This window comes from Ranitomeya imitator, chromosome 1, assembly GCF_032444005.1.
Source record: "Ranitomeya imitator isolate aRanImi1 chromosome 1, aRanImi1.pri, whole genome shotgun sequence".
Classification (NCBI taxonomy): Eukaryota; Metazoa; Chordata; class Amphibia; order Anura; family Dendrobatidae; genus Ranitomeya; species Ranitomeya imitator.
In genome coordinates, this window is record NC_091282.1 from 519,436,968 (window position 1) to 519,452,293 (window position 15,326).

Here is a 15,326-nt window from a genome sequence, read left to right on the forward strand (position 1 = left end):
GCTGTAATTATGGTGCCTGGGTGTAGAGTCCCAAGAAATGGGACACATCTTGTCACAGAAATGTCAGGTATATGTTCTATCAAGTATTGGCTCTTGCGTTCTTGGGTATTTCACACCAACACTGCACCCTTTTCTCTAGTGCTGCCCCTTCATTCCACCTTCACTTTACACCTTTTCAATCATTTTTCACCTATGAACTGCGTCCAATATAACCTGTCACGTAAAAAACACTTGACCTGCAGATTAACCCCATATTTTTAAATGACAAAATCTATGGCCGGCCTTAAAGGGAACCTGTCGCCCCCAAAATCGAATGTGAGCTAAGCCTACCACATCAAGGGCTTATCTACAGCATTCTGGAATGCACCAGAAAAATGAATGAGATTTCTGTACATGCTGCTTATATCTTCCTTGCAGATTTGAACCTTCAAAGCATGGTGGGTTTCTTTTTTTTTTTTTCCTCAGATCTGCAGCGTGTCTATTGCATTATTTTTCACCCATGTAAAACACATACCGTATGTACTCAATTATAAGCTGACCTGAATATAAGCCGAGGTACCTTACTTTACCACAAAAAATGGGAAAACTTAATTGACTCGAGTATAAGCCTGGTATGCATGGTCTCCTCACCTATCCTGGTATGCATGGCCTCCTCATACCCATACCCATCCTGGTATGCATGACCTCCTTATCCCCATCCTTGTATGCATGGCCTCCTTATCCCCATCCTTGTAGGCATGGCCTCCTCATCCCCATCCTTATAGGCATGGCCTCCTCTTCCCCATCCTTGTATGCATGGCCTCCTCATCCCTATCCTGGTATGCATGGCCTCATTATTATCCAGGTACACATGGCCCCCATCAGAAAAACATAAAAATAAACCATCCTACTTTACCTTCCTGCTCTTCTTTGCGTCTTGTTCCGATGCCAGCAGCAAATTTATACTTGTAAGCAGCACATGGCAATGAAGTCATGTGCTGCTTACAAGCAGAGGACAGCTGCCGGAATACTCACTGCTCTCCACGCCTGGACTATGTGCGTGAAGAGCAGTGAATATTCATTTTTCTTTAATAGTGGGCACAGAAACCCCAGCCGCCAACTTGCTGCATTGGCAGGGTTGCGACTACTGTGCCCACTATTAAAGATTAATGTATATTTACTGTAAGCGCCGTGAATATTAATTTCTCTTTAGCACTTTGGATTTGGGAGATGTTGCAACTAATAGCTCGCTCTTGAACTGTTTTAGTCCAAGAGTCCAAAGTTTAAAGGGGTTCTTTAAAGAGGGATTCTCTTGGTTAAAGAGGCTCTGGTATCACCCCGTCTTCATATTCAGGTTAATGAGACTGAGCTGTAATCCCAAGCCTAGCCTCCATTGAAAGAATGGGAATGTACAGTGTAAACTGAAAAGACCACAACTGATCTAATATTGGTGTCAAATCCTAAGGGTATGTCATTAGTTTTAAAGAGACTGTCCGCACAGAACGACTGTTCAAAACAAATCCTGCTGCTCGGTGCTTCACAGCGTGGCCAATCATTTATATACCCCTTCCCACCTACTTGGTTTCCATCCATCTCCACCCTTCTCTGGCCCTATCAAGCCAGAGCTGTCATCTAAAGAGGAGAGGGGGGGATAGATGGAAAACAAGCAGGTGGGAAGGTGTGTGTAAATGTTCGGCCTTGCCGTGAAGCACCGAGCACCTGTACTTGTTTTGAACAGTCCTTCTGTGCTGACAGTCCCTTTAATAAACTGGACAAGGCTCCTAACTTGACTTCTTCCGCGTGATTCGGTGAAGGTAAAGCATATGTTGCCCTGCATTCTATAGTATATAGTATACGTTGTGTTCCGTCATGCAGGTATCCTCTCATCATAAACACCTTGACAGTTCACAGGAAGCCGCAGGAGGGGAAGGAGCCTTTTTTTGCTTTAGTTATTAGTTGTGCTATATATAAGCACTGTTAATTGTAACTTTTGCTATGGACAGCTTGGTGAGCCGTTAAGATGCGATCATCAGTGTCATTAAATAAAATCATATCACTTGTTTAATGGCTTCACCACAATTAAAGCTCCCTAAATGGCACAGTAATTATACATGTCGGAGTACAAGTGGTTTTCATTAGAAAAGGAGAGTAAAGACGTCTGGAGTAGCTGAGACAAAATGCCTTTCGTAAAAGCTGATCCCATGTAGAGGACCAGAATAGGGGCTTGTGATGTAACACAGATGCACATACAGTGCTGAGTAGACTATTACACTGCTATTTGTTGTTTCTTTCATGCTATTTTTTATTATTACAGTAAGTAATCTGCTGGCATGTGATCTTGTTTAATGCCAGGATGCACACATTTCCATAATAACTAGCTGTTGATCAAACAATCCCTGCTGGCAGCAGAACACTTTCCGCAAATCAGTTTTATCCCGCCAATTGGATGCAGTGACTAATATTTCTGTCGAGCCATGACATATGATGCATCACCACACTTCTCATCAAGCCGTAAAGAGTTTTTTTTCCCTACGTTTGTTAATTCCTTTGTACTTGTGTTTCATTCTGAGGTTGAGAAACGTGTAAAAAATGACAGCTTTGTCAAGAGACAGAATTGCAAAATTAATATCTATATTTAAGATCTGCTAAATATTCGGCGGGAAGTGTTCGCATACTGCTTTTTAGGCTGGACGCTTGCCTGAATTCTGAGCATTTTTCATTCTACTAATATTAGACATCCTGAGGTTACAACTCCATTCCCCCCTCAATAACGGCCAGTTACATGCTGGTCTGCAATCACCTTTTCTTGTTTATAATAACATCAATTTCCCTTCTGAAATATTCATATTTCAATCTCAAAGTGCAGCAGCCATTTGCTGTATGATTGCCTGAGAGCGTCTACCTCATGATTCCCCAATGGCCAAAGGAAGAACTGTGCCTACAACGTTTGTAACCAAAAAGACATACTGCTCCTCCCAACGAAGTGACCACGAGTCGCAGTGGCTATATGATGTGTGTGCGTACTATGCGCCCACTGGATGCACAGTGCGCACGCGCAGGATTTGCTAAGTGGTTCCGTGATGCTGGGCAATCAATCGCAGTGCTGTGGGCATGCGTAAATTTTAACAAGACACTGACTGATCCGTGACTGAAATGATAAAGAGCGCTACCCCTATAACTGAAACAAAAGGTATGTGAGGCAATCCACTTATTATGTTTAAAGAACACTTGATATAATACCAGGAGCTTTTCTTTAAAAAAAATACCATGTTAGTGATGCACATTCCATCACTATCACACTGGGTACAGTTTAATGGCTAAAAATGACATACCTGGTTCATTTAAATGTCTAGGCTGAATAGCTATGAAACTATGGTAGCACATCTAATTATGGTCTTCTGTAGCAAGCATGTACATTTACCATCATAGCTGGGTGGTAATATTCACTTCTAACTCTTATAACTAAGATGTTGGACGGGTCGTTTTTTTTTTCTTGATATCCAAAACTAGAGCAATGCCGATGTCACAATCAAAAAAGGTTTTGATACGTTTGACATTACATCACTTCATAGAGTACGGTACTTTTTATAATATGGAGACATTTCCATCAATTACAGGCAGTCCACATGAACTGTTAAAGCTCCTGAAATATTCTTACTTAGACACATTAAGGGGTATTATGGGAATAGAAAAATATAACGTTTCCTTAAATTATTTATAACTAATTTCCTAAATACCTTGAAGTAGTAAATCTCACTCATTTTGTCTATGGAATTAATAACTATCGAATTATATTGGCCTGTGAGCATCTGCAGTAGGAAACTCTGATCCCCCTCCCCATGTGTAGAAAGATCTCCCAGTGATTAATCTAATGCTGAAGATACCAGGGCCTAACCGCTCATATTGGTGTCCACCCTGTCTTTCTATTCGAATACTGGAGATACCAGGGGTCTGAGGTAAGAGGTGGCTGTTCACACCGCTGTCTATCTGATCTAATACTGGAGATTCCAGGGTTTCTGAGGTAAGAGGCGGCTGCTCACACTGCTGTCCACCCTGTCTATCTGATCTAATACTGGAGATACCAGGGGTTCTGAGGTAAGAGGTAGCTGCTCACACCGCTGTCCACCCTGTCTATCTGATCTAATACTGGAGATACCAGAGGTCTGAGGTAAGGGGGGGCTGCTCACACTGCTGTCCACCCTGTCTATCTGATCTAATACTGGAGATACCAGGGGTTCTGAAGTAAGAGGTAGCTGCTCACACCGCTGTCCACCCTGTCTATCTGATCTAATACTGGAGATACCAGAGGTCTGAGGTAATAGGGGGCTGCTCACACTGCTGTCTACTCTGTCCTTCTAATCCAATACAGGAGATACCAGGGGTCTGAGGTAAGAGGCGGCTGCTCACACTGCTGTCTGCTCTGTCCTTCTAATCTAATACTGGAGATACCAGAGGTCTGAGGTAAAAGGCGGCTGCTCACACTGCAGTCCACCTTATCTTTTTGATATAATACTGGAGATACCAGGGGAGCAAAGGTAAGAGGAGGCTGCTCACACTGCTGCCCATCTTGTCTTTCTGAATGATAAATGTCTGCTGTAACATGGATATAGCTTCTAGTTTGTGGTATAGTTTATATCTAGATCACAGCAGCCACTCTGCATTCAGAAAGGATGGACAGCAATGTGAGCAGCCTCTTCTTACCTCAGCACTCCTGGTATCTCCTGCATAAGGTCAGAAAAACAGGTTGGCAAGCAGTATGAACAGCCTCTTCTTTCAGTATCCCAAGTATTAGATCCGAATATCTACATGTTCTTTACATGAAGGGAGCGAAAGAACGCCTGCTGTACACGCTCAGGCACTTGTCCTATTCACATTTTAGGACAGGTTTCTGTCAGTGTGACAAGATGGTATCCTTATTAATTCTGTAGTGATATCCTCCCGAGACATGTGCATGACAGCGTGGCAAACACCTCTTTTGATCGTCGGTAAAATCATCACCGCCGGTCAGACAGCCACAGTTCCCACGCTGTAAAAAAACAGCATGACCCCGCAGCTGTGATCGATGGTATAAAGTTTACCTCCGACCACTGGTGTCAGCTGATAGGACTGCTGCTCCCATCAGCCGACGCCTGCTGCCGGTAATAACAGTGAGAGCAGGAGCAGCTGATGGGAGTATTTATCAGACAGCATCTGCGCTGTGAATAAATAATTAAAAAAAAAAAAAAGTCGTTGGTTTCCCTGTATCTTTGATAACCTGCCAGGCAAAACTCACAGCTAGGGTTGTAGCCCTCAGCTGTCAGCTTCAGCAAGGCTGACCATCAAGAATAGAGGCGTCCCCGCTCCAATTTTTTTTTTAATTATTCAAATAATTTTAAAAACCAAGCTACAGCAGACAGCTGGGGGATGGTATTCTCAGGCTAGTAAGGGGATGGATATTGCCCCAAGCCCCCCCCCCGACTCAGCCCAAAAATAGCAGCCCGCTGCCGCCGAGACAAACCATATCTATTAGATGGTGCTTTACCTGGCTTTTCCCAGTCGCCCTGTGGCTATGGCAAGTGGGGTTCATATTTGTGGGGTTGATGTCACCTTTGTATTGTCAGGTGACATCAAGCCCAAGGCTTAGTAATGGAGAGGCGTCTAGAAAACAACTATCCATTACTAATTCTACAGTTGTATTGTAAATAAACACCCAGCCAGAATAAAGTCTTATTTGAAATAAAACAAAGCACACTTTTTCAGTTTTATTTAAAAGTAACAAATACCATTATACTTTCCTAATGCCCATTCCATTACATCCCTCGTCTCCTGTAATAAAACAAAAATAAAAAAAAATATCCCTCACCCTGTCTGTCATTCTGTCCCACGCCGTAATCCATGTCTAGGGGATAAATAGTTTTCAATCTGGATGGTGCCAAGATAAATGAGCTGCTGCAAGCGCAGCATCAGTGACCAGCGGTGACATGGATTATGGCGTGTGACAGAACGACAGACAGTTGAGGGATATTGTTTTTTGTTTATGGGTTTGATGTCACCTGACAATAGGTAGGTGATATAAATCCCACAAATATGAACCCCACTTGCCACCGCTACAGAGCAAGTGGGAAAAGCCGGGAAAAGCGCCAGAATGGGCGCATGTAATAGATGCACCTTTTCTGGGCGGTTGTGGCCTGCTATTTTTAGGCTGGGGGAGGGAGGCAATATTTATGGCCCATTACCAGCCTGAGAATACCTGCCCCTAGCTGTCTGCTTTAGCTTGGCTGGTTGTTAAAAATGGGGGGACCCAATGCCATTTTTTAAAATTATTTAAATAATTTAAAAAATCTGAGTGGTAACCTCTCTATCTACTATATAATTGTCTACGGGTTACTTCTGTCTTTCTTTCTTTTCTTTCTTTCTGTCTTTCTTTCTGTCTTTCTGTCTGTCTTTCTGTCTGTCACATATTCATTGGTCGCGGCCTCTGTCCTGGAAATCCAAGTCGCTGATTGGTCTCGCCAGCTGCCTGTCATGGCTGCCGCGACCAATCAGCGACGGCCACAGTCCGATTAGTCCCTCCCTACTTCCCTACTCCCCTGCAGTCAGTGCCCGGCGCCCGCTCCATACTCCCTGCAGTCGGTGCACGCTCCATACTCCCCTCCAGTCACCGCTCACACAGGGTTAATGCCAGCGGTAACGGACCGCATTATGCCGCGGGTAACTCACTCCATTACTGCCACTATTAACCCTGTGTGACCAAGTTTTTACTATTGATGATTTTTATGCAGCATCAATAGTAAAAAGATCTAATGTTACAAATAATTTAATAATAAAAAAGTTATTCTCACCCTCTGACGTGCGCTGTGTCCTCGGCAGTGCAAGCGGCAGGCTCCGGTGCCAAGGATGCTATGCGAGAGGCCTTCCATGATGTCACGGTCATGTGACCGCGGCGCCATCACAGGTCCTGCGCTCATACCAATCCTGGGACCGAGAGGTGCCGCGTTCACCGCACACAGGCGCCAGGACTGCAAGGGACCCCTCGGAAGGTGAGTATATGTATTTTTTAACCTGTTACATACGTGTCTGGCCAATATACTACGTGGCTGGGCAATATACTACGTGGCTGGGCAATATACTACGTGGCTGGGCAATATACTACGTGGCTGGGCAATATACTACATGGACATGCATATTCTAGAATACTCGATGTGTTAGAATTGGGCCACCATCTAGTTCTTGATAACCAGCCTTTCTATCGCTGACAGCTGAGGGATGCAACCCCCAGCTGTGAGTTTTGCCTGACTGGCCATCAAAAATATAGGGGAACCCACGCATTTTTTTTTTTACATTTATTTACAGCACAGGCGCTGGCTGATGAATACTCCCATCAGCTGCTCCTGCTCTTACTGTTATTAGCGGCAGCAGGCGTCAACTGATGGAAGCAGTAGACTCATCAGCCGATGCCAGTGACTGGAAGTAAAGTTTTTACCTCCGATCACAGCTACGGGCTCACGCTGTCATCTCACAGCGTGGGAATCGTGGCTATCTGACCAGTGGTGGTGATTTTTCTGCCAATGAAAAGCTGTGTTTGCCGCTCTGTCATGTGCATGACAAACACCCAGTGTTCAGAATGGGGGGCCGAACCCGAACAGTAACACTGACTTCCTGGTGAAGTCTATGTTCGATGTCCATGCTTGAACAGTAGGTGTTTGTTACTGACGCTGAGCTTACTGTTAGGGTTCGCCCATCTCTACACCGAACTGGAATTATAGTCAGTTGTCTGATTCTGATATTGCATTTGTATGGTAGCCATATTACTGAATTTATTAGGATCTGGAATAACCGCCCAACAAATCCCTGAGGCAAGAGTGACACTCTGCATGTAACTGCATCTGATGAATTACGCTCCACTCTGCACAGGCTCTGGACTGCAGCCGTTTCAGCAGTCATGCTTTTTAGTGCCCTATAAATTGTCTTGTTTTTTTCTGCAATGCTGTTAGGTTTTGTGGCATTTCGTAACCGGAATTCACGCTCAAGCACAACCGCCACATAAGAGAACCGATAAAAATAGCGCGAGCATGGGTTGCACGGAGAGCCAGGCATTTATAAAGGAATTTAAATATTACTGCCATACATCCCTAATTCTGATTAAAATCATTTGTCTACAAGTTGTGGGTTTTTATTTATTTTTATTTTTTATATTCTTAATAAAAATGTTTATTAGTTAAAGATCCTAGAAGTGGGACAGTGGTCGGGGCTCGCAAGTGAAAGGAATAACCTTTTTTAAAGTTGTGTAGCTACTTTTAAGTATACAGTCTAATGTTCCTCGCCAGTAGACAATCATTCCAGATGGCTGAAAGTCTACAAAAACTGTGTGCCTCCACAATCACTCATCTATCTCACATATCTCCTATGTCAGACATGTTCTTGTTTGTAAGCTACAGACTTTATGAAGCCATATTGTATTGCTTCTTTAACTACTTTAACTACCCGGATATTAACTGGGAAACAGAAACCTGTGAAACCCATAAAGGCAACAGGTTTCTGCTAATAACCAAGAAAAATTATCTTTCACAATTGGTGCAGAATCCAACCAGAGGAGCAGCACTTTTAGACCTAATACTATCTAATAGACCTGACAGAATAACAAATCTGCAGGTGGTTGGGCATTTAGGAAATAGCGACCACAATATTGTGCAGTTTCACCTGTCTTTCACTAGGGGGACTTGTCAGGGAGTCACAAAAACATTGAACTTTAGGAAGGCAAAGTTTGAACAGCTTAGAGATGCCCTTAATCTGGTAGACTGGGACAATATCCTCAGAAATGAGAATACAGATAATAAATGGGAAATGTTTAAGAACATCCTAAATAGGCAGTGTAAGCGGTTTATACCTTGTGGGAATAAAAGGACTAGAAATAGGAAAAACCCAATGTGGCTAAACAAAGAAGTAAGACAGGCAATTAACAGTAAAAGGAAAGCATTTGCACTACTAAAGCAGGATGGCACCATTGAAGCTCTAAAAAACTATAGGGAGAAAAATACTTTATCTAAAAAACTAATTAAAGCTGCCAAAAAGGAAACAGAGAAGCACATTGCTAAGGAGAGTAAAACTAATCCCAAACTGTTCTTCAACTATATCAATAGTAAAAGAATAAAAACTGAAAATGTAGGCCCCTTAAAAAATAGTGAGGAAAGAATGGTTGTAGATGACGAGGAAAAAGCTAACATATTAAACACCTTCTTCTCCACGGTATTCACGGTGGAAAATGAAATGCTAGGTGAAATCCAAAGAAACAATGAAAACCCTATCGCTCCTGTCAAACCAATCTAATCAGTTTTTATGAAGAGGTAAGCTATAGGCTGGACCACGGTGAGTCATTGGACGTGGTATATCTCGATTTTTCCAAAGCGTTTGATACCGTGCCGCACAAGAGGTTGGTACACAAAATGAGAATGCTTGGTCTGGGGGAAAATGTGTGTAAATGGGTTAGTAACTGGCTTAGTGATAGAAAGCAGAGGATGGTTATAAATGGTATAGTCTCTAACTGGGTCGCTGTGACCAGTGGGGTACCACAGGGGTCAGTATTGGGACCTGTTCTCTTCAACATATTCATTAATGATCTGGTAGAAGGTTTACACAGTAAAATATCGATATTTGCAGATGATACAAAACTATGTAAAGCAGTTAATACAAGAGAAGATAGTATTCTGCTACAGATGGATCTGGATAAGTTGGAAACTTGGGCTGAAAGGTGGCAGATGAGGTTTAACAATGATAAATGTAAGGTTATACACATGGGAAGAGGGAATCAATATCACCATTACACACTGAACGGGAAACCACTGGGTAAATCTGACAGGGAGAAGGACTTGGGGATCCTAGTTAATGATAAACTTACCTGGAGCAGCCAGTGCCAGGCAGCAGCTGCCAAGGCAAACAGGATCATGGGGTGCATTAAAAGAGGTCTGGATACACATGATGAGAGCATTATACTGCCTCTGTACAAATCCCTAGTTAGACCGCACATGGAGTACTGTGTCCAGTTTTGGGCACCGGTGCTCAGGAAGGATATAATGGAACTAGAGAGAGTACAAAGGAGGGCAACAAAATTAATAAAGGGGATGGGAGAACTACAATACCCAGATAGATTAGCGAAATTAGGATTATTTAGTCTAGAAAAAAGACGACTGAGGGGCGATCTAATAACCATGTATAAGTATATAAGGGGACAATACAAATATCTCGCTGAGGATCTGTTTATACCAAGGAAGGTGACGGGCACAAGAGGGCATTCTTTGCGTCTGGAGGAGAGAAGGTTTTTCCACCAACATAGAAGAGGATTCTTTACTGTTAGGGCAGTGAGAATCTGGAATTGCTTGCCTGAGGAGGTGGTGATGGCGAACTCAGTCGAGGGGTTCAAGAGAGGCCTGGATGTCTTCCTGGAGCAGAACAATATTGTATCATACAATTATTAGGTTCTGTAGAAGGACGTAGATCTGGGTATTTATTATAATGGAATATAGGCTGAACTGGATGGACAAATGTCTTTTTTCGGCCTTACTAACTATGTTACTATGTTACTATGCTTATTGATCTGGATCCGCGTGCTCATGCTATGACCTTGTACTTTGGTTGATCTCCATGCACATAGCAAACTTAATTTTTTAATTCTTATTAGTGACTTTATTAATCAATCCTGTTAGTGTTGACATTTTAAGAATGCAGGTTTTCAATTAATGTAAATTGGGTAAAAAATAGAGTACATAACACTAGTATACAGTGATTTTGATGCCAACGGTTTTTGATCAGTTTTATATTAAGTTTATGGTGTTGATTAAGAATATGACTTCAGTTTTGCAAGATTGGCTCTAGTTTCTGAGATATTTAATAGTTGGTTAATTACTGTAGAATTCTGACATCAAAAAGTGGCTTCTATAGCATTGTAATCCTACAAATTGAAATACAAAATAATTATATGGATTATTTCCTTACATATGACACTGTTACAAAAGCTATTGCGTTTGTTCTAACACACAAGTCGCATTGGGGGAATGCATTATTTTCATGGGATGCATGATCTCAAAAACTATAATGGGATTTTTTTAATTCAGCACCTGCACAATATCCTAAATCCATTGAGGAAAAAAAAAAAAACCTTGGCACCTGAAAATTTTTTTCATTGTAGACCTGTGTAATCAGCCTACACATTAAATTTGAGATTCTGTCTTTATACCTACTTGTACAGTTTTGAAAAGTGTATGTATGCGTATATATTTATGTATATGTATGTATGTGTGTATATATATGTGTGTGTGTGTATGTATATGTATATGTATATGTATATGTATATATATATATATATATATATATATATATATATATATATATATATATATGTATATATATATGTGTATATATATATATGTATATATATGTGTATATATATATATATATATATATATATATATATATATATATATATATATATATATATATATATATATATATATATATATATATATATATATATATATATATATTCGGCCTAGATGCAAATGGAAACGAGCTGCATCCAGGTTATCCTGTAGCATTTTTGCTTTTTTACAAAAACCAAAGTACCTAAGCACTAATAGGCAGGCAATTGCCACTTACTGCCTGTTGTATCCAACCCTGTTCTGCCTTGGCACACAGCAGTGACCGCTCTGCCCGGGTATTCACCTGCATCAGCTGACGCAACGGGGTGTGACTTCTAACGTACAGTAATTCTGACTGACACCCAGCTCCCCCAGTTAGACAGCGGGGATCTGGCTTTCAATGAGAATGGCGTCTGAATTCCCACCCTGTCTACAGAGCAGAACGGGAAAGACGCCTCCATAGATGTGATATCAGTAGAGGCTTCTGAATCCTTGTGACCACTCTGTGCCAGGGAAGAACGGCAATGTGCACAACAAGCAGGTAAATAGCAATTACCTGCCTGTTGGTGCCTAGATACATTTTTTGTTTTTTTGTAAAGTCCCGGATGCCTCCTTTAATATTTTGCATCCTATGATATTATTGTTAAAAAAGTGTGTATATAAACTGTATGTATCAAATAGACATTGTGTGTAATAAAAATTTTTTTTAATGAGCCAGATGTTCAACAGGCAACTTTTCTGCTTGCTCCACGAAGCCTTTCTTGAGCTCTCTCAAAAACACAATTAAAAGAAAAAATAGATATATAGAATTAGTGTGTGTCATGCACGTATGCAAACGTGTTTGGTAAAGGGACTGTTCAACAAAAGTTTGACTGGTGAGACTCAAACTGTGTGACTAGGCACTTCCCATAGCCCCTTTTTACGTTTAGAATACAGTGTTTAGCACTGTTGTGGTTGTTTGGATTAATTCTTCTTTTTTATTTACAGGAGCAGCCAAGGATTTATGCATATGAAACTGTCAAGAGCCAAAGAAAAATACGTATTGGGTCAGAACAGTCCTCCTTTTGACAGCGTCCCAGAAGTCATCCATTTCTACACCACGAGAAAACTTCCAATAAAAGGAGCTGAACATTTATCACTCCTATACCCTGTAGCAGTGCGGACCCTTTAAAGTGCAGACGGACTAACCACCCCCTTCCTGTGGACAGGGGATTGTGAAGAAGTATTGTATGACATCTGCACTACAGATCAGCAGGGTACTACAAGGGACAGTTCAAGCACTAACATTGTGAAGTCAACTCCGGGAACTCACAATATGTGCGATGTTGCACTACGGCTTTCATAAAGGACACTGCTTCTGTTTTGAGAAGGGCCATGGGAAACTGCAAGATGTTTGTATGTTTTCTAGGATGGAGGGAAAAAAAAGCATGATTGGGGGCGAAAGGTTTCATCCAATGGTTATCTGAGAGTAGACAAAAGGAAAAAAAACTAGGGAGTTTATTGCTTACCCCCTTCAAAGCGTAATACTAATTAGTTCTTTTAGACTTTTGGTGCCTGTAACACAATAGAGAATTGGGAGAAATGTCCTTAACTTGTTTGCCTTGTACTCTTCATACCTCATGGCCATGGAGCTATGGGTTACTTAAGCATAAGATGTCAGAAATGGTCAACTATTGAAATAAAACCACAAAAGACCAACCATATCAGCCAATTTTCTGCAGAGTTAACAATTGCTGGGAATTCAAGACGTATAGGCGCATCTGAAATGATGTGGAAGTGGCACAAAGATCTTGGAGGCCTCACATCAGACTCCTTAACAATGAAGGCCTCTTCTTTAAGTTGGCGGTGACGGTTTTCATATGAAGCTGATGCCCTGTGGAGTTCTCACTCTTTTGCTGTGGGATGTAATAAAGGTTTTAGTGCCATCACAATCTTCAGAACGCAAACATAAGATTTTCTGTGATAGCGAGAGCCTGCATGGAAGGCCCTGGCCTGCTCTGACTATATATCTAGTAATACTTGTCTGTTGGAGCAATAATCTGTTTCTCACTTGCTACATTCGTTATTACGGTCCATCGTTGAGCTAAGTTTTGGGTAATTATTTATGAATAGGGTATGTAAATAAAGAAAATAGCGTTTTAATATATAATTATATTTTTGACCCCATTTTTTGGTACAAAGAGTTGTTTGTGCACCTTTTTACAGTCCGAGGCCTTAAAAGGCAGCGTCGACCATGTTTAGTGTTTGTACAGTTTGACTGTCCTTTAGCGAGGAAGCGTTATTCGAATGTTCTAGGTTTAAAGACAAAATCAGGGTATTGTTATTTTTGACTGTTAGCTTGTGAAGCCTGTTTTCCTCCTTTCTGAATAGTTACAGTATTAGGGTTTCAACCTTCACTTTAATAAAATTGATCTTCAGCATGTGGAAATTTTTTGTTCTCAACTGTTGTCATCAGGTCGTTGAATATTATTGTGCAATACAGTCTATGCTTTCTAAGCTATTTTTTGTGTCTGACTTTTAATGGTGATTGTGAAGAAAGATAAAGCTACAGAGATCATCACCGAGAGATGACTCTTAATTGATATCTGAAGCGCAATGGTTTATTCATGTTTTAATGCAAAAAGCTATTCACTTACGCCTCTGGATTTGCACCTCATTACCTCCGAATTCTAATGCAAATTGGGTTCCGATTTGCAAGGAACATTGTCTAAGAGGTCAGGTCTGAAAAAATCTACAAGTGTCCTGATGTGAATGAGAGAAAATGAGAAATCCCTTCGCGAGAAAGCAGCCCTGTCTGACATCTGACATTTAATTACTAGCCTCTCCAGCAAGACACCCAAATTATACCACTTCAGTGATTTCAATAGACATAACTGACAGGGACCATACAGCGTTGCTGACTTAGGCCATCAAGAAAAGTAATCTCAAGCCTTGAACAAAAGCTACATTTATTTATAAAGCCTATGTAGCTCGGAACTATGACACTCCAAATCCTAATTTATGGATCTTTTTTTTTTTTTTTGCAGGTGTCTTAACTGAATGCATGATTTTGGTGTGACTTTTACATTGAGTTTCTAATGATTAAAAACCATTTGGCAACACAATTTGGTATTTTGCCACCAATGCCTCAGGGCTTGTTCCAGTGTCCTATTTTTGCCACATTTTTCTCAAGAAAAACTCAGCATTTTTCCACACTCAGCATAGTCTGAGATTTATGAAAGCTTGTGCATGTTTGGCTTTTTTTTTTATACTTGCAGGTTCACATCTGTAGCCTGTCAATTCTTCCGGTGTTTTTGCAGTGTTTTTTTATCCATTCTGTATGGATGGGTAAATATGTGCTTTTTTTGTGCCTGTAACCACACCCCATCACTGACTGACAGCAGGCCCTGATGCTCAGGCTGCTGTCAGTCTGTATTGGGGACAGTGTTACAGCTGTCATTCTCTCTGCTGACTAAAACCGCGCCGGTGCCACAACTGTGACTGAAAGAGCGAGTCTGCCGGGGGAAGTAAAGTTAATTTCCTCCTGGCAGCGGGGCTCTCAGTATCCTTACACTGTATGTCCACCGCACTAATAACCTGCAGATTAACCCCATATCTACAAGTTAATAGTTTTATTTTACATGACAGGTGCCCTTTAACATAATGGGGTAGATTTACTACGAGTTATGCCAAAAAATTGGTGCAGTTATTGACAGAAGACCTTTTTAGACAAATGTATCAATGATTGCAGCAAAAACCAAACCCCACACTTTTTTTTTCTCTTCTCTCCACAAGTGTCTAGGCATGTGTCCCAAAATTATTACTAATGTGCTACTTGGGATCAAAATACCATCCAGGAGGGGATATAGTAGAAAGGAGCCTTGTGTGCGCCACGGTGATTAATGGTGAAAGCAAAATGACATGGGCCTAAAATGCATGTTTAGTTTATTTTCGATAGTTTGACATTATAGGTTTCTC

At 41.3% G+C, this 15,326-nt stretch overlaps 1 protein-coding gene across 1 annotated transcript in view; it reads left to right on the forward strand.

The window, feature by feature from the left end:
• SHB (SH2 domain containing adaptor protein B) overlaps positions 1 to 13,869 on the forward strand; it is a 198,564-nt gene extending 184,695 nt beyond the window's left edge. The window contains exon 6 of the mRNA XM_069766669.1: positions 12,357 to 13,869. Coding sequence (XP_069622770.1) covers positions 12,357 to 12,540 — 184 coding nt within the window. The 3' untranslated portion in view covers positions 12,541 to 13,869. The remainder of the gene's footprint in view (positions 1 to 12,356) is intronic.
• The last annotated feature ends 1,457 nt before the right edge of the window (positions 13,870 to 15,326 follow it).